This window comes from Arctopsyche grandis, chromosome 13, assembly GCF_051622035.1.
Source record: "Arctopsyche grandis isolate Sample6627 chromosome 13, ASM5162203v2, whole genome shotgun sequence".
NCBI classification, from domain to species: Eukaryota; Metazoa; Arthropoda; class Insecta; order Trichoptera; family Hydropsychidae; genus Arctopsyche; species Arctopsyche grandis.
Window position 1 is genome coordinate 10603503 of NC_135367.1, and position 22170 is coordinate 10625672.

At 35.5% G+C, this 22170-nt stretch overlaps 3 protein-coding genes across 7 annotated transcripts in view; 2 read left to right on the forward strand and 1 right to left on the reverse strand.

The window, feature by feature from the left end:
- Positions 1 to 440: 440 nt before the first annotated feature.
- mtTFB2 (mitochondrial transcription factor B2) lies at positions 441 to 3797 on the forward strand. The gene is made up of 7 exons (XM_077444244.1): positions 441 to 830; positions 1758 to 1905; positions 1971 to 2110; positions 2197 to 2355; positions 2432 to 2580; positions 2659 to 2823; positions 3560 to 3797. The coding sequence occupies exons 1-7, from the start codon at positions 486 to 488 to the stop codon at positions 3696 to 3698; spliced, it is 1245 nt and encodes a 414-aa protein (XP_077300370.1). The 5' UTR covers positions 441 to 485; the 3' UTR covers positions 3699 to 3797.
- A 1349-nt stretch (positions 3798 to 5146) lies between these two features.
- On the reverse strand, positions 5147 to 10856 carry Afti (aftiphilin). Its single transcript, XM_077444242.1, has 4 exons — positions 10505 to 10856; positions 8401 to 9974; positions 8114 to 8321; positions 5147 to 7589 (listed from the first exon to the last, which is right to left on the reverse strand). The coding sequence occupies exons 1-4, from the start codon at positions 10608 to 10610 to the stop codon at positions 5824 to 5826; spliced, it is 3654 nt and encodes a 1217-aa protein (XP_077300368.1). The 5' UTR covers positions 10611 to 10856; the 3' UTR covers positions 5147 to 5823.
- A 2628-nt stretch (positions 10857 to 13484) lies between these two features.
- The window catches only part of LOC143921277 (sodium/potassium-transporting ATPase subunit alpha), a 62746-nt gene continuing 54060 nt past the window's right edge, over positions 13485 to 22170 (forward strand). For 2 of the 5 annotated variants that reach the window (XM_077444509.1, XM_077444507.1), the window contains exon 1: positions 13532 to 13712. In XM_077444509.1, the coding sequence (XP_077300635.1) occupies positions 13689 to 13712 (24 nt within the window). In that variant the 5' untranslated portion in view covers positions 13532 to 13688. Of the gene's footprint in view, positions 13713 to 22170 lie in introns of all 5 variants that reach the window. The other 3 variants (XM_077444505.1, XM_077444506.1, XM_077444508.1) reach the window with 3 other exon arrangements.

The window sequence follows — 22170 nt, forward strand, 5'->3', positions numbered from 1 at the left end:
GTAGGCGTAACTAAATAAAAAAAACCATGTGAACTTAATAAGAGGTAAACAAAAATTGATTAATCTCCACTCTGGAAATATTTTTTATTGCTGTTATTATAAAATTGTCTTCGATTATTGCCATTATTGGTATGCGTATCAATATATCTCAAAATTTTTTTCGCCGCGAAAATGTTAAATTTCGTCGTCGTCGTCATCGTCAGCACCGAAAACAACAAATGTGAGCTTCTGTCAAATAGGGGAAAAAGCGAAATTGAAATACATAAATTAACAAACCGGGACTATGAAGTCTTATGTTCTTTTCTCCGTTTTTCTATCCTATTTTTTTTAACATTCAATTATTTTTATTCGATTAATATCCCAAAAGTCCATAAGTAAAGGGAAATATAAATAACCAACGAGTACGCAAGTACGTTATGGCCAAATTAGGAGGATACAATGGCGCTCGTATTTGACATTAGTTTGACAGTTGTGTATTGAAGGTTATGAAGCGCTTGTTTACATCCGTGTGTGGGGCGACGAAGCAGTCGAGGGTGGGAAGGGTGGGAGGGGTGGAAGGGGTGTCGGGGGTGAAGCTGGAGGGCGCAGAACCCCTCCTGAATAATCTGTTGCGCATGCGTCGAAGCACCCCCGAGGTTCTCTACGTTGCCAGCGAATCGGCTGCCAAACGGCTTATAAGCCATCTCAAACCATGTCTGGAGAAATCTACCCCGGAGAATTTGCTAGAAATTAATCCTGGCTTTGGCTATTTAACCAAGGAACTGCTTGACCTTCATTTTCCAAAGATTAACTTATACGAAACTTCTTCAAACTATGAACAATTTCTAATGGTATGATTCTGATCAAAACGTCTATTAGTAACGATCGACTTTATGTAAAACAACAAAAATGAAAATTTCATTTTTGGTTTTGTTTATTTTTGCCTCTAACTCTCCAAAAACCGATGTGACCATGACATATGTAGTTCTAAACGATTCTATGGTTCTAACAAATTTGCATTCAAATTTGCAAAAAACATTCATCTTTAGATGTGTAGACTGGGGTCATCATTGTAGACAGTAAAACATAGATAAAGTAAAAATAGTTGCAGGTGCGATTGTTCAGATCACGTCATGGTCACCATTATGGGCAGGTGAGGTGTGTTGACCGTATCCCTCCCTATTAAAACACGGTTGTGTTTTGAAGAGGATCGTTTTATTTACATATGTTCAGTTTATACAAGAGTTTATTTTGTACAGTGTAAACGAGGAGAAGGAACTAGTTGCTCTGCTCCTGGTGGCTTGGCTGGATGAGTCCACTGTGCGGGTTTATACATATATGGTAGTCCGATGGTGGCCGTGTGCAAATGTCCTTGTCCAGAGGTCGCGTGGTGTAGCTGCACTTAGGGGTCGTGTGCAAATAATGTCGTTCACATTCCGGATCGTTTCCCGTTTGCTAGCATATGTGGAATGTTCACAGCGTCTGCATGTCACCGTTCTTGGTTTTGGTTTGATTCTTAGTACCTATTGTTCTGCAACCTCTTGACATAATTTGTTTTGCAGATAAAACGTGGGATATCGTGCAGTTACAATGTATTCCTACAGATGGTTTATTACTCACGCTAATATTTAACCAAATTATTTCAGAAATTCGGCTTGGCCCAGAATAGCCTAGTTCAAAGTACCAATTATATCTAAACCGCCACTGCCTACCTATTTTATTACTTATGTATATGTACATTTATATTGTTATTCGTTGATTCGACTGAAACTTTTCAGAAACTACAAAAACAGTATCCCAACAGGCTACAATATAAAATAGAAGACTTTTTCGGAATGTGGAGAATGTCCTTCTTAGACAAACTAGACAGTGGAAACCGCATTGAAAAGTTATTTGATTCAATCGAAACTAAACCTTGGGAAAGCGGTAAAAACTAAAACATTTTATTATATTCATTTACGTTATATATGTATTTTTAATATTATTTTCAGAGTGCATCATAACAGGGATCGGATGCACACCTTCTCTTTCTTTCGTAAAGCACTTGATTATGTCAATCATATTTCAAAACTCTCTCATATCTTTGGGAAGACCAGAATTTTATTTGCTAATGTCTCCGCTGGATTATATCGTTAAGTTAAATATGATGTACATACATATGTGATAAAAGTTGGCTCAAAATATGCACAGTTAATAAGTTTGTTTTAAAATTAACAGAGTTTGAAAATCGTTGATGAAAATACCGTTAACTATAGAGCTACACCCGTCGTATTCAACACATTATTCGAACATCAAATGATAACCAAATTACCACGTAAAGATTACCTGCCTCAACACGTAATTAAGCCAACTAAAGTAAATACAAAAAAAGCAGAGGTATGTACATATGTCTTACTCAATCTTCTAATCGGATACACCGACAAGTATGCATTTCCTTTCTTAATTTTTACAGCTTATCAATTCGGAGAAAGATTATATTTATTTAGTTCACATTTGTGCCAAAGAGAAGCTACCCTGTCCTAAAGAAAATCTACCATTATTTTGGTACTTTTGTAAACATCATTTGCGCAATCGCGAGTATCGCATCATACCTAAATTGGAGTAAGTTTCCACTGTCGATGTTCTTCAAAAACAAACGTAACCATAAATCATATAAAATTGGAATGAAATATTTTTCAGAGAGTGGATCCCCGGTTGTGGAATTTGGCTCATCACCGAGCAAAACCCACCAGGCACGTCTTTACAAACATTACCCAATGAAAACGATGAAAAATTGCCACACATCACCATCTTCACACAATTTCAAGATCTTTCAGTTGGACAAAAATTAACATTATTTAAAAAGTCAATATCTATTTTTATATCCACTTAATATATAAAACGAAAGTTGGATTAACCCTTTGAATGCTGACCAACGCCGATCAGCATTTTGCCAACAAGTCCATAGGCCTGAAAAACGCTGATAGGCATTGTATTTTAGCATGTAGGCATGTACATGTATTTTAGGCATGTACAAAGTAAACAAGAATACTACCCGCTAAGCCTTTCCAGGTAGCATTAAAAAATGCATTGAATATGGGTCGTTTAATCCGTATCAATGTTTATAAAGTCTGGTTTACACCGGAATTTCTGAATTTATAACCATAGCAGAATTTCCCGATGGAAATCCCTAACTACTGAGTGTTTCAGATTGTAGCTTGGCATTTAGATTGTGAGCATTACATTTTAACAACAATGAAGAAGATGGAACTAGTTTTGGAAAAATACATTCATTAACAGACTTCTTTTGTTTATTTTATATTGTTGCAAGATATATTAGAGTCTAAACACACCATAGAAAACTCGAAATCCTCGGCGGTAGTGATCTAGGGTTTGTTTGGGCTAGCTACAATTTTTATACCTCCTTTCTATTGGATTTCTAAATAATTCTAGTTGGAAATTTTCACCGTAGTGAGCATTCAACAGAAAATACGTCAGCACTCAAAGGGTTAAACGAAATTTCTCGAAATGAAGAAAAGTAGACTTATGCACTTTTAAATATAACAGCTCATATCATATGTATTGAATTTTATTGTTATAGATTCATATCCTGGCCGGAATTCGAACAGTCACCATTCCGAGATACTTTAGAAAATCACATACATAAACAATACAATAATTACGACATCGACGTAAAGGAGGAAAATATAGAAACGGAAGAAGAATCTCAAGAGTCTTGAGGATTATACAAATGTTAAGTTTGGTTTGATGCGTTGTAAATAAAAATCAGTAACCACTATGTATATTTAAATAAAAGAAAAATGATTTTTATATTAGCGTAAAACTTTATTTACATATTTATAAATATTATTAAGTTTACACAATATACATACATATCGAATATGCACACTCACTCTTCATTCACAATACTAACACGATTCATTAGCATAAATAAAAGCTCATATCTGGTCTGAACAGTGTCAATATATCCAACAGCATCCTGAATTTAAACAAAAGACGTAAGTGCACATAAGTAAATTTATATAAAATTTTGCATAAATGATTTAATAATAAATTATAGAAATGAAAATAAACATATTGCAACGCTGTTCGGCGGATCGAAATACATACATACATACATTTGAGTACCCTATGATCCGAACACTGGTCTTTATAAGTAGTATGATGATCAAATTATATTGTCCCCCTAATCGGTACGAACAAAGTGTCTAATAAATTACTTAAATAATATTTTCTAATGTGTTTGACACAATTTACAAAGAAAACGGACACGTAAGAATTAATAATAAATAAACAATGTGTACTGGATTTAAAAATAAGTATTAATATAAATTGTATTAGCTAATTAACCAATTTTAAATACGTTGGTTAATAAAGGTGAATAATTGTATTACACATCCAAACTACTATTCTAAACAAAAATGTTTACATATTTTGACTGCATGTGTCGCATATAACAATAAAATTTACCAAAACCTTTCAACTACGTATCTATTATAGAATTAAATATATTTCTTTAAATATTGAAAACATATGTATATATATATATATAAATGGAATGCTTTTAATTTCAATCATGTAAATAAATTTAAAAAAACTATCACACTTTAAATATGTAGTAATAATATTAATATTAAAAAATACCACAATTATTAATCTCACAACGTTTATGTGCGAGTGCACAAATAAATAAGAAATTTACAATAATTCAACTACAATATGGAAAATCAACTTTTAACAGATTTCAAATGTAAATATTTAATTGCACGGTTATTTAAGATCAAACATCGAGTATTATTATATAAATTAAAATATTTAAATTGTATTTCGGAAACATATTGTATTAACTTATTCTGAATTAGAATTAATTACAATAAATAATAGGATTGCACTGATTTTAACGTCATTGTATTAAAAATCCAACAAGTCACTACAACAATCGAAGCTCAAATGAGATATTTAACAAAATGTGAACTAACACCAGATTCGTTAACAATTCTCAAAATATTAAAAGCCTACTGAAAATTCATGTAAATTTGGCTTTCAAAATACTATAATCGTAGTACAGAATAATAATAAATAATTTCAATATCTACAACAAAATTAAGTAACAATGCCGTGAGTCTTCGTAAAATACTGATAATAAAATATGAGCAAATCATAATTTCATTTGACGATAAGTATATTTCATAAGAGAATAAAAACGTAAATGAATCAATAATATAATATATGCTTAAATACACAATTTTTTTAACTATGAATGGTAACTCGAGATGATAAATTAATTTACTCTTCAAATATTATTATACAAAAATAATACATACATACATATCTTACACGCACCGAAAATTCAAATAATTTCAAAACAATTTGGCAACAGGGTGCAGTTTTTACTTAAAATGTCTAACTTATGTACAATAATAATCTATTTTGGTCCGTAAATAAGAATTATAATTGATACAATCGTCTCTATGTGTACTGTAATTTATATTGTTTTCATAATGCAAAGTTCATGTACAAATTTTCTCATATACATATTAATTGAAATGTATCATAAAAAATGACATTTCAATGTGTGTACTCTTTTGTTTCTTCAGAACATTTATATTTGAAAAGAACTGCACCTGCATATGAATCCATTATTTATAATATGATAAATAAAATAATCCAATGTAACAATTGCCGAATACAACATACACATGATCGTAAAAAGAAATCTGCACACTTCACGTCTCTCAACACACTCTCGGCTAATTTTAATAAGAGTATTTATATATATATATATTATACATGCATGTACGCGTGCGTTCAAGCAATGTTTTCATTGCTATGGTCAACGAAATGTTATAAATTTTGGAAATGGTTACTATAGTTCCTATTGGTGTTGGTCTTCGACGAGACGTACGTCAAGTTTGGTAAAATGTTCACGTTTGGCGGCATGCTACTTTGAATCGCCGTTTTCGATTTGGCGGTTGGCAAGTTTGAGTTTTTATACGAGTAGGACGGATTGTTGACTGTCGACTGCGAGTGAATGTTCTGACTGATCGTTTTCAATTCGTTGGTGTTCTTCGACGGCACCGTGCTGCTCACAAAGTCGGACCAGTCGACGCTGTCGTCCATCGACGGATTGGATGAATTGGCGATTCCGAAGCCGTTGCACGACAGCATGTTCGGCATAGTCGGCTTCGTCGACGAATGCTGACTGGCCACCGGCTTCGTCGAGACGAAATCCGACCAGCCTTCGTCGTCGTTCGACGGATCGACGCTCGAAGAGTTGCTAGCTTTGGTGTTTTCTTTTACTTCGCTGTACGATTTTATCGAATCCACCGGATTGAATCGAGCTAGATCTTGAAAATCGATGCCGGGATTTGGCCAGTTGATTTGGGAGTAATTTTCTAAAGACAGAGGTTGCAGTATCTGTTGCGAGGAACTTTTCGAAGAGTACTCTTCGGTTTGGCGACGCGCATACGTTGGCTCCAACGGAGGTTTTTCATAAGAATTCAACGAGTAATTCACAACGGGTCGCATATCGTTTTTGGCTTTACTAGGTCCATTTTCGAAAATTGTCAACGACGGCTGTAATGCGATTTCTTTATTCGGCACGTTGTTTGGGAAAGGTACAAACTTGACACTTTGAAAATCGTCAAAATCGTCTACATTAGATCCATTATTCGTAGGCAATATATTTATATTTGACACATTGGATATGCTCTCTTTAGTTGTTATCGAATTTGTTGAAAATTCTGTAAAATCAACAGAAAAATCACTTTGGTTAATTCTCGTATGTTTCTCGTTAGGTTGCATCTGAACTGGCTCAACGGAATCTGCTACATTAGCATCGCTGACAATTTTCGATTCCTTTAAAATGAACTGAGTCGATCCTAAAGGTAAATTTGGCAAAGATGACAAATCGGAAAGAGCATCCATGAAACCATTATCGAGCGTGTTCACATTGGTAGTGGATACCGGCAAAGAAATATCATTTAGATCAGAAAAGTCATTGAAATCAGAAGATTTCACTTCGCCAGGCGCTGGCCAATTTACAATGGGAGCCATCGGAGACAACTTAACAGGCTCTAATAAGTTCGTATTTGTAAAATGGGTTCGAGTAGAAGCCGCGATAGCTTCGGCTGATTGGAAATCACCAAAATCGTCAGGCTCATCCTTGACCGGAACGTTTAAAATTGCATTACCCTTATCGACAGCAGCGATTGTACTTAACGAGTCCACTTTAAATGCATCTTCCTTAATATCGGCGTAAACATTGTCACCGGTCGAGACAATATCGCCGGTCTTGTGTGATTGAAAGTCGTCAAACTCGTCAAAGCTTTCGTTGTGAGTAACAACAATCTTATCGACGTCACTCGTCTTGAAGTCGTTACTCGGTGGATCTTGGAAACTATTGAAATTTTCGTCATTATAATGAATAGTGTGAGACCAAGGTGTTTCTGAATCTGTCGGTGTGAATATGTGAGTATCTGGCAGGTTGATTTTACGTCCAAAATTCAATACAGTCGGATGAGACGGTTTGTCGGTCTTCGGCTCTTCCGAAGGAGTTTGAGCTTCAAATGCATGTACTACATTTGAGAGGTCATCCCTTTCGCTGCAAGCTGAAAAAAAACAAAATAATTAAAAAATAATAATAAAAACAACAATTCACTCAATAACTTACATATGTATAGAAATATTATTGGGAATATTTTATTACAGACAAACAAATGCATAACAATGATGTGTAATAAATACGTTTTTCATCGTTGCACTTACCGTTTGTGAAAAGATCGCTAATTTTAAAATGTGCAGATTGACCAGAGGTCATTTGATCCAAAGTTGCCATGAGGTGTTCTAAATCTAGGAGGAGGGATTCAGCGTAGGAAGCTGGATGAGGTGAACGAACATAACGAAATGGGAACCGTACCAAGAGCAGCATAATCAAATAATTTAAAATATAAACGAAAACCAACCATAATGATAAACAAAACAAATAGGCAATAAGTTGAAGAGTATCCATTGCATGTGAGACATGTAAGAAAAACCACAATAATCAACAATATAAAATTTCATGTCAACATAATACTGTTATACTTTTCTTCAATTGCGAATAGTTTTTGACGAAGCGGATTCGAGCACTTACATGCTTGTAAATCTGCACTAGTCAGGCTTGAACCATTCTCCCATCCGAAGTCCTTACCGGGCAACGCTGGAGATGATTGAGCGTCGCCGACGTTTGTCAATTTACGCTCAGAATATTGCTCCGAGATCGGCTTGATCGGCTGCAGAGGATTACTGCCTAAATTAGCGGCAAATCTCGGCATATTTACATTCCACTTTGGTCCGAATAACTGGAATGATAAAACCATCAACAAACAAAACCAAAATAAATAAAAAAAAGTGTACCAATCAGAAGAAAAGAACACTTACAATGTTTCTAGAATCAATTCCTAAGCTTTTTAACAAAGATTTTTGACTAGCAGAATTGTTCCATGGAAACAGATAAGATTGTTCCGTTTCACAGTTGATAAGATGGTTCCAACTTTCACCGAGGACCGTCTTCAATTCACAATTAGATTCTTTCGATTCTATATCACATTCAAATACATTCTCCTCACAAAAAATATTATTAACTACTAAATTAAACTTATCACCAGCTGTCGATTCATTTTCAGATAAAAGTTCGCTCATTTTAAAATCATCATCATCTGTAGTTGTTGTTTCGGACACTGCTGTTTCGTCGTTTCTTACGACAGGATTGTAAGTATCGAAATCTCCGAAATCGTCGTCGTCATCAACATCATTAACAGGTGGTGTAGAAGAGAAATCATTGACTGGGCTATTATTATCGACGATAAAGTCCATTTTTTCATTAACGTCACATTGTACATCATCAATATTTGCAGTCTCAAGAGGCGGGGGGCATTGAGAAGTATTCAATGACCCACTCAATATGTCTTTTATATCGCCACTTTGGAATGTTGTAAAATCTTCAAAATCGCCAAAGTCGTCATCGTTCAAATCATCCTTTTTTTCTGCTAACACGCCTAAATCTAGGTCACTGTCGGTTTCGTTAGACTTTTGCTCACTCAATTCATTCCCGCTATTTAAGTCATCGCCAAAGTTGAGATCAAGATTTGTAATTTGGTTTGTACTTTCAGATTCAGGAATGTGATTGCTGGCGTTTTGATTCCAGTCTACGACAAAGTCGTCGGTTATAATATCAGTACTGTGAGTATTTTCTATAGAACATACACAATTACGCTCTGAACAGTTTCCGCATACAGTAAATAAATCAGTGGTTGGAATTTCTGATGAAATGGCTTCTTCGACTTCGACGCGGTTATATTTTTCTACAATATCGAGGAAAATATCTTCGATAGGTAGTGATTCGTCTGATTTAATTTCACTATTTACAATATCATCTGGTTCATTTTGGGGCGAGTCATGAGGAATTTCCAGAGCGACGTCGACGTCGCTATTTTCTTCATTCGGAATAGAAACACTTACGTCAGATGACGTTTCGTGCGATCTGGAATCTTTTTCAAACGCGTCAGGAGTTTGCCCTTCGTTAACCTTAGGTAAATAATATGAAGTTTCGGGTGAGCTGTTGAGAGTCGATGAACTGAAAAATGTACCGAAATCGTCAAAGCTCGCATTGAGGCTATCTTCGACGGATTCTTTCCCATTTTGAAAGTCAATTTGTAGACTATCTAATTTCAAATCTAAATCTTCAATATTGTTTTCTTCTTCGGAATCGTTCTTAGCACCATCGCGGTTGACTTGCAGACTTTCTATAAACTTGGGAAACGGCTCTTTCTGTTGACTTTCATTTTGGATCATGAGAGTCGGAGCATTTTCGTCCGAAGGCGTATTAACTTTTTCTTTGCTCAATACTTGTGATGGGTTAGCGTCAACACTCTCCGATGATACCTTTTCAACATAAGTGCAATCAAATGAAAATCTCTCAGGCTCGAATTGATTGGAAGGTGAATGTGACGAATCTGAAATTATAATAAATGAAAAATAAATATCACGAATCAAATGTCAAAAGTGAGAATTTACTACGATTTGAAATACATATACATAATATTTCATAAATCCACCAGTTCAATGACCTTTCAAGAATAATATCGAAAATGGTCTTAAAAATAAATTTAATATTCTCCAAAAATATCAATTTCCAAAAGATTTTATTGGAAAAAATATATTAAATTATAATACAAAATCAATTTCATACAAATTTGTATACAAAATTGTTGATTGAATACAAAAGTAAGGCATCAATGTAAAACATTAACAGCATATAAGTCAAGGACAAATCAAGCATAGTATTGCTTTATACGATCTTGATATATCATCGTAAATACTCGATTTAAAACTTTAATTTCAAAATGTAAAATAAATGCGCGTAAAGCACACTATTTACTGTGTCAATTTATATGATGCGAATACAAGTGTGCAAATACATATGGCAATATTGATGCAAGGGTGTGATGTGTGATGTGTGATGTGTGATGCAGTTGTAGGGAACCTGTGCATTGGAAAGTGAACTCGTCTTCGTCGAGGTCGAGGTCATCGTCGCAATGGTCGGGTGGAGGCGGAGTGCTGCTGACGAGCGGAGGCGGAGGCACCGACATGGCGTTTCAGTTTCCGTTTCCGTTCGAAGTTGGCGTTTGAGTTGGCGTTGGCGTTGGCGTTGGCGACCGCTTACGAAGTGCACTCGGACACTCTGGAGTAGCCCCAGAGACTGTGCCTCACATAACCGGGGGCTGACGCTCTGTAGGGCTCCGCCACCCAATCCACAACCACACTACCACCACCACCACCAACTAATCTACTCCCCACACTGACACTTCACCGAGCCACTGACACGACACTTGTGTACTCACTATTACGGCCATAATCTTGATACGATACGTATCCATACTTTTGCACAATTTTTCAATGCCCGGTTGACGGGAAATTATTATTATACTCAAAAACAAGAACACAATCGAGAGTTCCAAAATTATACCATAATGTCACAAAGTTTTTATTTTTTAAATTTTAAAATGCGAATGTCCAATGACTGATAAAGTGCTTTTCCTTCCATTTGTTTACTATATATATTTGCATATTCAAAATATTTCAAGGTTTCTTTTCAGATAACTGCATAAAATTGTTATAAAGTTTTCAATTTTTAGTCGGATTTAAAAAAAAATGATGACCAAGTAAGAGAGCATGTTGTCAAACTGGTTCGACGAGTCGCAAGAAGCGGTTAAACTGGAGCTTTAATTATCTTTATGTACTTACATCAGTCATTTTTACCTCATCGTGTATAAGCTTTAACATTTGTTGTATGGCGAAAACCAATGCAATGACAGAACTAGTGAACTTTTTGTGACAAATCCATAATATACGTTTTATAGTTTTCGAGGTTCAGTGATTATTGATCACAAAGAGCTCGCCCAACAGTCACTAAAATCTCTATAATGGAACATCTGGCTCGAGTGCCAAATATTCCATATACGCGATTTTCATGGCAAAAATTGTCTTTGGGCGATCGTAGTGTGACTAATAATAATCCAATTACCGGTTTTCGATCAAAGCATACATAAATATATACATATTTCTAGTCAAGTTACAAAATTATATATATTTATTATACATTTGTTCACAAATATACATTTTTATTAATAGCTTAAATATAATATATGAATTTATGATTTTTAATTAATGATTCAAATTATTAGAGCGCTATCGTAATAATTTTCATTTTGTTTTAATTGCGAATAAGAGAGTGAGTAAATTTTTTTGATAATAGAGAGAGATTGCTAGCAAAAGATTTGCACAAAGAAAATTGCAAATAATAAATCAAGAGAAAACGAGCACTGATTAATCCGAAAGCTTTTAATATTGCAAATAGGGATTTCGTCACGACTTTCAATCAATTGACTCCTGATAGCCTAGCGAGTTGACCTCTTCATTTATTTAAAGAGTATTTGTCAGTATACGCGGCGACTTTTCAACAATAGAGAGCGAATTCGTTAACATAGCAAATTGCTATTAGTAATAATATAGTAATGTTGCTAGACGCCAGCTATCTTTGTTTCTTATTCCACCTGGAGCTAATACTATGTAAATCCGTTAAGCTGCTATCGTCGTCGAACCTTGTCTTCCTACCATTTACTGCGTGTTGTAAACTAGTGAGATTTAAACGGACACGAAACCTCTACAAAACGTTCGAACATTGTTTATAAGTGTGGGTGAGTAACCCAGTGCTGCCAACTTAAAACCATACAATAATCTTTTTCACTTGCCATGTCCCCCTAGAACGTCGGTAACTATAACCCATCCATATTCTATCGGTGGCTGCTCTTAATAGGGCTCAAATTCTAAGGCCGTACTAATGTGGAATATTCTTCAACCATAATGTTTTCCGCTGGCCCCGACTACGTTGGCCTACGATCTTTCCCTGGATTATTAGGTGTGAGATTTCTGGCTCTCCATCACATGACCAATTCGACATATTTTCCCATCAGGGTCAGCACCTCAGCATTGGTTCTATACGCCAATCATAACATTTTCAGCGACCTTCTGTGTACGGACGCTCACACATGCTGAAGCTCAGCGTAGAGACTGCGGTGTGGAGCTCCCTCAATGGTGTCTCCAATCGTCGATGATTCTTATGTGATGGAGTGCATGTGATGGATTGGTGGGAATGGAATGCACAAATAAAAGAGGTCGTGTGTTTTTATAGTTTTTATTCCGTATACAGTGTACAAAAAGCAAAGAAAAAGGGGGAGTGAGCGGCGAGCTGAGGCCTTCAGCCCTATGATTGAGGTTAAGTACTAACCCCAGCCAATTTTGAAAGGAAGAAACAAATCAAAACTTCCCACTATGTTCACAACGAATACAGTCTGAGAGACCCTTTCGTCGTAGAACGAGACGGTTGTCCAGCAATATTGCACAAGAACAACCGTACATCACCGCTCTATATAAAAAAAAACCAAATTGTACATAGCCAAGTACAAAATAAACAACAACGCATGAACACACAAAGGTGCACATGAGTTAGGAACCACGAAAGACATAATTAGATAATTAATAATCAGAAAATTAGTCTGAACATTCTGCATACAATAATAAGCTGAAATCGTAACATCGTAAAAGTCTAATCTAATATATAATTTCGAAAGAGACTTTGTATGTAAGTATGTAAGTATCTTTCGTTGGGAACTTCGTAAACAAAACAAAGTTTCTATGTCGAAAATTAAATTGGTTGAATATTATATTTTTTTCTATCCAAATCAATTTAATAAAAAACCAAATGAATATTTACTATTATATTCTCCATGTTTACGCTGTTTATATTACAAACACTGAGCGAAGCCGGGTAAAACAACTAGTATGCAATAATAGAGAACGCTAAATCTCTATGTAATCCAAAATAGCATGTACCACAGGTTTGAATCATCAATTAAAAATGGATGAACTCGACGCGGTGAATAATTGAGAAGGCCACGGGTGGCGACGAGTGAAAGTGTGCGAATCGGCGATGGTCGTAGGCGGTGTTGTTGTGTTTAGACAGGGCGGCGGGTAGCGGCGCACTCGCTCATCACTCGCTGATCGTCGCTCGCTGATAATCATCGTCGTCACCTTCGCCGTCACCGTCACCGTCACCGTCATCGTAAACACCAAACAGTGCGGCTGCGGCTGTCCCCGTCACTGCAGCGATGGCGTCCAAGGCTTCGTCTGACGTGAGTTTCGCTCTCGTATCCATTCTCATATTCAAACTCAAACTCCCAACCGATTTAAAACGACCCCCCCCTCTCCCCCCCCCCTCCCACCGCTCCACACCGGGCACGCCCTTCTGACACCTGACACTTGATACATCACACCTCACTCCTCACACACATGCCAACCTGCCGATGCGGAACATGCATTATTTATCCCGATAATTTACATCATTGCAGCCACCACACGAATGTCTCATTTCGTTTCGACAATTGCATGTTTTCCGTTTTTGTTTGTTATTACTGTAACCGATCAAAATGCATCATCGTCCGTTTTTTTCTTCATATATATATACATTTAATTTGTTCGTATTATGTATGTTTTTCCGTGTGCATATTTTCCCACACTCGCAGGTCAGACTGGACACACCCCTCCAATTAGAAAATCGATTCTTAGTCATCCTTTCGTTCGTTCGCCGGTTCCCTTCGAATGTATTGCACCGTTTTTGATATTGTGCAATCTGATTAAAATGCTGTAAATTTTCTCTAAATGCTATTACGAACGTTGATAGCCATCTTTATGGCTATATTCAATGCCGTCCGTTTACTATACCAGTCGTCTGTTATTATGACTAATAATTTGTATTGCATATTTAATTTGGAATCGGGGTTGTATTTCAAATTTTTCTTTTGTATGAATCCGGCAGAAATATTGTATTGCAGAATGAAATTGGATCGTTGGATTGCGACAGTTTTCAATATTTCCTTATATAATACTAGTGGTGCTATCCGGCTTCGCTCGGTAAATGTAAATGAAATGAAAACCATGAAAAATGTTCATTTGTTATTTTATATTAAATTTATTTGAAACGAAACAAATCGACCGACCAATCACAAACGTTTTTGATCAAACCAACCAATCAGAAACGACTTTGACTTTGAGCCAATCAGAGACGAATTACTGACGCCGTTTCGATTTTTTATATAATATTCTTTATTATATTTAACAGTAACAACTTAAACTGTAATTATAGAAATTATCAAAACAAGGTTTTAGCTTCTTCAATGAAGCTTAATTTCCATTAAATTGTATTTCCATATAATGTTTTTTGAAATATTTGAAAATGACGCCAATAATTTCTTAATGAAAAATGTAAGAAATGATAATGCTAGAAAGGTTTTCTTACATTTTTTTCCGTATCAAATTTAAATTTCAAGTTGTCTTACATAACCCATATATATATACATACAAGGAATAGAAGGGATTTTTTAGATAATTTTCCGATATTTTTTAAATAATTTTCCGGCCATTTAATATACAGCTTCGTTCCGCTATAGCGTTTTTCATTTTAATTTATATAAAAAAAAATCTTCAGAGTATCAAAAATTTTTATCAAATTGATGGATAAAATGCATTCAAAACAGCCTATGTACTATTCACCGATTGTATGTATCTCTTTACTGAACTAGTCCCCAGAGTATTTTTTGGCATTTACAAATTACATTATACATGTGTAATAATGATGATAGTAAATTACAATATGTTGTTGCTGTTTGCTTTTATCAAATCGTATGAGTCAATTTAATATCGTACATATAAAAAAGACTCATTCATATGAGTTAGTTCCGTTAGGCAGAACTACATACATACATATGTCGAAGTAGTCACACCTCCAATCGCGACTTTTACACATACCAGATATGTGGAGTCGTTAAATTAAAAAACGCGATTCCGACTCCGACATTTAATTTTTTTTTCTGTAAGATGTCTGAATTTTTGTACGAATATTTTCTCATACAATAAATACAGTCTTAATTTCACCAAGGCAGGATAATATACAGGCTAATATAGAATGGCGCAATGTATAAATTTTTATTTAGGAATACATAATTGAATTCTTCAATACATAATTAAATAATTTGTATGAATTATTCAATATATCAATTGATAAAAATAGTCAAAAATAAAATCGAGGCCATTTCCACCACTTTTATTAGAATTTTAAGTCTTAATAATTACGATCAGGTACGCGGCATGTGTTTTATTTAGATAGTTACGCAAGTAAAAAAAAACCACTAGCACGCCCAATATATGCTATTGCAATCAAGGCCAAAACTCACCCCTTGGGGTGTTTTCGGTGATATTTTATCCTTGTATTTTGGTATGGTTCTGATAGTGATCGATAATGGTGATTCCCATATTTGAAGAAATGTAGGAGAAACTTGTCGAAATAATAAGATCGTACGAATTAATAATGAAGACACGCCCATTCGCAGCTGGAGTCATTAATAACTAGTGGTTTTACCCGGCTTCGCTCGGTATTTGTAATATAAACCGCTTAAACATGACTTAATCTAATAGTAAACATTTTATTAAACTTATTAGAATTTAACGTCACGTATTGTACCACCCACACCTTACATATGTACATACAAAGTCTCTTTCGATATTATATATTAGATGAGAAAAATACAAAAATGGAAACACTGCTTTTCAAATATACATACATAAATTTATAATATAGAGGTACCAAACTTATATACTGTGGTGAATCAAACATGAACCCTTTATGATAGCTAGTAGGTGCATAATTCAATATTCATATACTTACTCGATATATTAACGACTTCGACTCCGGCCGAAGGTTTCGTATGTGTAGAAAAGTGGTACACTAAATGGGGTGCAGTGAATGGGAGGAAATGTGCATGAATGTATGCATGTAGCTCCGAGAGAACGAGCTCCCATGTCTGCAGGTGTGGTCCAGGGACCAAGCGTGCAGTTCCAGGTTGCTCGTGGCCAAGTTGGGGGAGGTATCGAGGAGGGAAGGAAGGGGAAAACACCGCACATAGGTAGGGCGGCCACTATTGTTTAGCCTTGCATGGCGTTTAGCGCTCTTTAATATATCGGCCGCAATTTCAATTGAGAGCATCCGCATTAGAGACGGAGCAGTTTTACGAGTTGCGCGCCATTCTGCGACTTCTCCGGCGACCTCACACTCGGAAGTCGTTACGTCGGCCTCTCCTGAGGACTCTCCTCGCGAGACCCCAATTGAGGCGTCGTCGTACTCTTTTTCGACCCCCCCCCCCCCCCCCCAAGACTTTTTTCAGATCCGAGATCCGAGTCGAACCGGCCAAGTCCTCTCACAAAAGGACAAATCTCTTGGGTCTCTGGATGCATATTGAACTTCGACCGCCTCTCTGATAATAATGCCACGTGATTAATATGTCGAAACTCTACGATGCTAATGTTCACTATTGAGACTAGTTGGAGGCCTTTGAAACTTCTGAGCAATCGTTCGCATTACAATTATACTTATTAGACTAGTGTTGTACCCGATGACATAACATCGCATGGGTGTTGGCATCAGAGAAATGTAATAATAATAGAAGGGCCCTTATGAATAAATAATTGTTGTCAATATTACGCCGTATGTCTCTATAAATACGCTGCAATGCACGGAATACAATCGGATCAATTGACTTATAAAAATGTATCCCATGTTGTTTATTGTGTGTTTTTGAATGCATTTATATATTTTATATTTTCTTCTTCTCTTATTTTATTTTATTTTAATATTGTTTTTTTTTTTAATGTATTTTAATTTTTCTCATTTTTTTATTGCATTTATGTATAATTTGTAAAATATGTTTATTCAAACCCCTTGGGCCTATCGGCTTTGCCGCCTCCCCCAAGTATATTAAATAAATAAATAAATAATTGTGCAATTTTTACCGATGCTTGCCCATCTTGCGAATAATATAAACAAACAGAGAAGTTTTTATCGGACGTACGTCGAGCACCGAGCATCAAATACGACTGATGCTAAAATTATTTAGGATTTTCTGTGGATAATCGTCACTTGACAGCAATATGACGCCTAAAGCCACTTCTATTAATATAACATTTCTCTGGTTGGCATATTAAGTTGTTAAATAAAAAACTAATTAAAAGACATGTGTCGTCGGTCATGTGTGCGATCCCCTCGCGGTCGAATTTTTTCAAATACCTTTTATATATGTATTTAATATTTATATTTAATTGTTTAAATATAACTGCCTACCTACCTACCTACGTGTAAACAATATAAAACACCAATATAAAAAATAATTAATTAAATAAATTTTCAATAGATGGCAGTAAATTCTCTGCCAAGAGGAAACATTGGTAACCAACAGTATATATATATAAGTTTTTTATTTTATTATTGTATTCGTATATACGTCGAGTATTAGTGAAAAATGGTTCAGTATTAGTGAAAATGGTTCAGTTCACTATTGTCAAGTTCTTAGAAAAACCATGTTTTTTGCTCTCTTGCTTTGAACACTAATGGCGGGTCTATTGTTATTTGAAAAGTATCCATCGACGTCCTAAGCCTGGTAATAACCAGAGATCGGCGTCCAAGTTGCTTTTACTCACAAAATATGGATCACTATTGTCAACCATTTTTGCTCTCTTGCTTTGTAGGACAGAGGTTTAAATTTTTTTGCGAAAAACGTATGAAATCCCATAAGTTACTACAAAAGATGAGATCGGAGAAGTGGAAGAGGTCAAAAATCAGCTCACAAATTTCGGACGCTCGAAAATTTCATCCAACTAACCGAGTGAAGCTAATTAAAAGCTTGAAATTATTCCAATGATGTTCACAAAGAAGAAAATGTAATAACTTGGCTATTATATTTCCATTTCTATGCTAGGGCGTATTTTGTTCGGAATTGAAATTCTGATCAGTTTCTTGGTAGAATCAAGTAAGTTTTTCAAGTTGTAATTTTTTCTGATATATTGAAATGGTCTAAAAAACTTCAGATTCAGAAAATCTTCATCGTAAAGCTACTGACTACATACTTCGCTTCACTTTGCAAAGTATAATACATTTCATCAGTACTTTTGGAACCGTCTTGAGGAATTCCCACTAAATCAAAATTTCAGCTCATGAATCATGTCGGGAGTTCGGATTGGAGCAGTAGTAAATCTTCACAACAAACGCTCCGACGATTTGAAACTTTTCGGGGGATTCGAGTGCTGCTCATTATTATAATGGGTCTTTTTTTTTTTTTGCTCACTTTTCCTTCCTGCCGTTTTTCAGCTATTCCTTTCTTTCACTCGTGTCCTTTTCTTTGCGCCTCACTCTTCTACGTCGATCAATATCTTCTATGTATATGGTTGATCATTTTTATCTCTTATCTGCCGAGCAGTGATTATGTGTAGTCGCCACACACTTTACATAAATGTCTCGCAATTGAACCATAGGAATGTGGAGTAAGTTGATTGCGGTTAAAAACATCAGGGCAACGCACTGCGCCTAATTGAATCGTTCTCGTACGAATCGCCAATATCTAATTAAATAAACACGAGCGCTTTTCAAGTGTTAAACGATTTCTATCGCCGTTTTACTTATTACATTGCCACTAACAAGCGATATTTAGTATTGCAATAGCCACATTTAGTGTGTTGTCACAAGAAAAATTTGCATGTCGTGTTTCGAACGTTTCGGAACAGTTTTTTTTATATGCACCCACATATTATATATTGTTTTTTTACGTTGAATTTCTATTTGGGATTTTTTCTGGTGCATTTTTGCACTTGCACCGGTGCAGTAGTCGCGCAATCGCGTCGACCGACCTCGTAGGATTTTACGACCTTGTTCGGTCTGCTGATCTACAATTTCTATGCTGGATATACATATATCGGCTGAGCACGTGCTCGCAGTCGCTCTAAACCTTTTTTTGAATCTCTAGAAATATTTCGTAATGCTAAGTAATTTCGGTCGGTCTTGCCGGCGGTTAAAAATGCACCGTTCGATGAAGATTTTTATTTTAATTGGACCGTTTTAACATCGGTCGAATATGGAAATTGCACAATTTTTAAAATTGTATATTATGTAGTGACAATTTTCTACGAATAGACATGTATTAGCAATTAGCAATAGGAAAGTTAGCACGCTATAGTACAATTTATAACTTTCCATTTCCTTCAGATTTCACTCTTCCTAATGTTGAAATTAATGCATGCATGTATTTTGGATCAAATTCAGTTTAAAAAGTTAGCATTAATAATGTAAAGGTATACATATTTTACTCTTATGACTGGATAATGGATTAGGGCAATATAGTTTTGAGGCAATATATGGTTATTGTTAACTTTGTAGCTAACCATTTTTTTCCATTTCATTCAGCACTGTTGGAACGCGTATTGTTATTTGGTATTGCCATAATGACAACCCGCCCTATAATTTTGACAGTATTTTATTATTATTATTTATTTATTTAAAGTTAGGACCATTGTGGAATTATGTACAGTAATTCTTATGCACCACAATGCTCGTAAATATAACAGAGAAGAAACAACAAAATATATGAATTACGCAGAAATAAAATATATATACAATACATAAAAAACAATAGCAGCAAAACTTCAAACAATAATAGAAGTAGTCACAAAACATATAATAATAGTTAAATAAAAGAACAAAAATTGGGAATGTGTTGCATCAACAGTTAGCTCCTATATATGTATGTATATATAAGAACCAGCCGTGAATACAAAACATCCCCGCGAGGCCCGAATAGAAGAGATAAGATCAAAATTCACTAAAACATCACCATCCAATGATCTGCGCTCATTATTATGAAAATAATAATGAGCGCATGCTACCAGACAAATAGGTATTCATGGAAATATCGTATTCATGGAAAATGGATATATGGATATATGGATATTTCATTAAAAAGCCGGATATCTCTTGGAATAGGAGCCTGGGAGGAGAACTATATATTTATGTATTATTCGAGGAACAGTTTTACATGTTAAGTTCCCAGTAGATGATACAATTTTACCTATCGCTTTCGTTGCTTAAATAGAGCAGACTTAGGGCAGGCCGAAAATTTCCGCAAAACCCTTTTATAGAATGTCATTAGCATATTTGAACAAATATCCCTCGTGACGCACTACATACAATCGGATATGTACGTAATTATGTATGAATTCCAGACACTCGAGAAGAACTCGAATCGAATTGATGGATTCGAATTACAATTGCTACCGGTGTTCAATTCACTTGTATTAGGATCTGGATCGCATTTTATACACGCAAATCCTACCTAGGCTGTCGAATGTTCCAGATTCGACCGCAGAATATGTATATTTTACGTATGACAGTCCACGTTTTCTAGGTGTACAGTCACACGCGTAATTTTAAAGTGAGCATTGTGTAATTGCGGTAAGAGTCATGCGCGTGACGCTGACACCACCTACAATCTACATCCTCTGGGTCGTAATGGGACACGACAGGAAACATTCATTGCTGGATTCGCGTTCCAGAAGATCTTGACACACAAACGACACACGTCTTCTGCCACCACCAACACACATAATGATATACATAATATATCAATCGTGTGATTAACTAGACACGGTTCACACAAGTCGTGTTTCTTTTCAACGGCAATTATCCTGTGGAATGCTGGAGCAGCAGTTCTGGGTCACTCGCCATAGACCTGTCAAAAGTTGGATCTCGACTGTTGGATTGGCGCAGATTAATCTGCCAGTTTGAGGTGATTCTATCTAACCAGTCGAATACTGACTGTCGTATGTAGTTAGTAATTTTCAGCTGAAGTTACTATTTATATTTAAAGTTTTGGAACAAGGTAGAAATAGTCGAGTCATATCTTATGAAGGATCAGTAACTGAAGATGCAAGTTTCAGATAATAATCGCTTGGTCCTTCGAAGAAACAAAACTGTACATGTGTATACTTGAAAATAAGTCAGAATGTCCTTTATAGTGGAAAGGTAACTCTTCAATAATTATTCTACAACCCATCTGAAAGGATATCCCTTTGAGTGCTGTCTTTTCTGCTGAAAATTTCCAACTATAATTATTAAGAAATTGTAGCTAATCCCTAATACCCTAGATAACTACTTTCGAGTTTTGTAAAGATGTGCTTAGACTCTTTAATATATCTTGCAACAATATAAAATAAACAAAAGAAGTCTATTAATGAATGTATTTTTCCAAAACTAGTTCCATCTTCTTCGTTGTTGTTAAAATGTAATGCTCACAATCTAAATGCCAAGTCACAATCTAAAATACTCGGCAACTTGGGATTTCCCTCGAGGAATTCTGCTATGGTTATAAATTCAGATATTCCGGTGTAAACCAGTCCTTATAAACATTGACACAAATTACACGACCCATGTTCAATGCATTTTTTTCCAATGCTACCTGTAATGGTTTGGTAATGTACAAAACATCCCCGCGAGGCCCGAATAGAAGAGATAAGATCAAAATTCACTAAAACATCACCATCCAATTATGAAAATAATTATGAGCGCAGGCTACCAGACAAATAGGTTAAAAATAATCTCGAGGTGGAAAATATCGTTGTTTATTTTTTTGCATACTCAAAAAACAACGCCCATCGGCGTTTTTCAGCATTCAAAGGGATATACATAGTACAGGATTATGTTTTAAATTTAATCCAAAT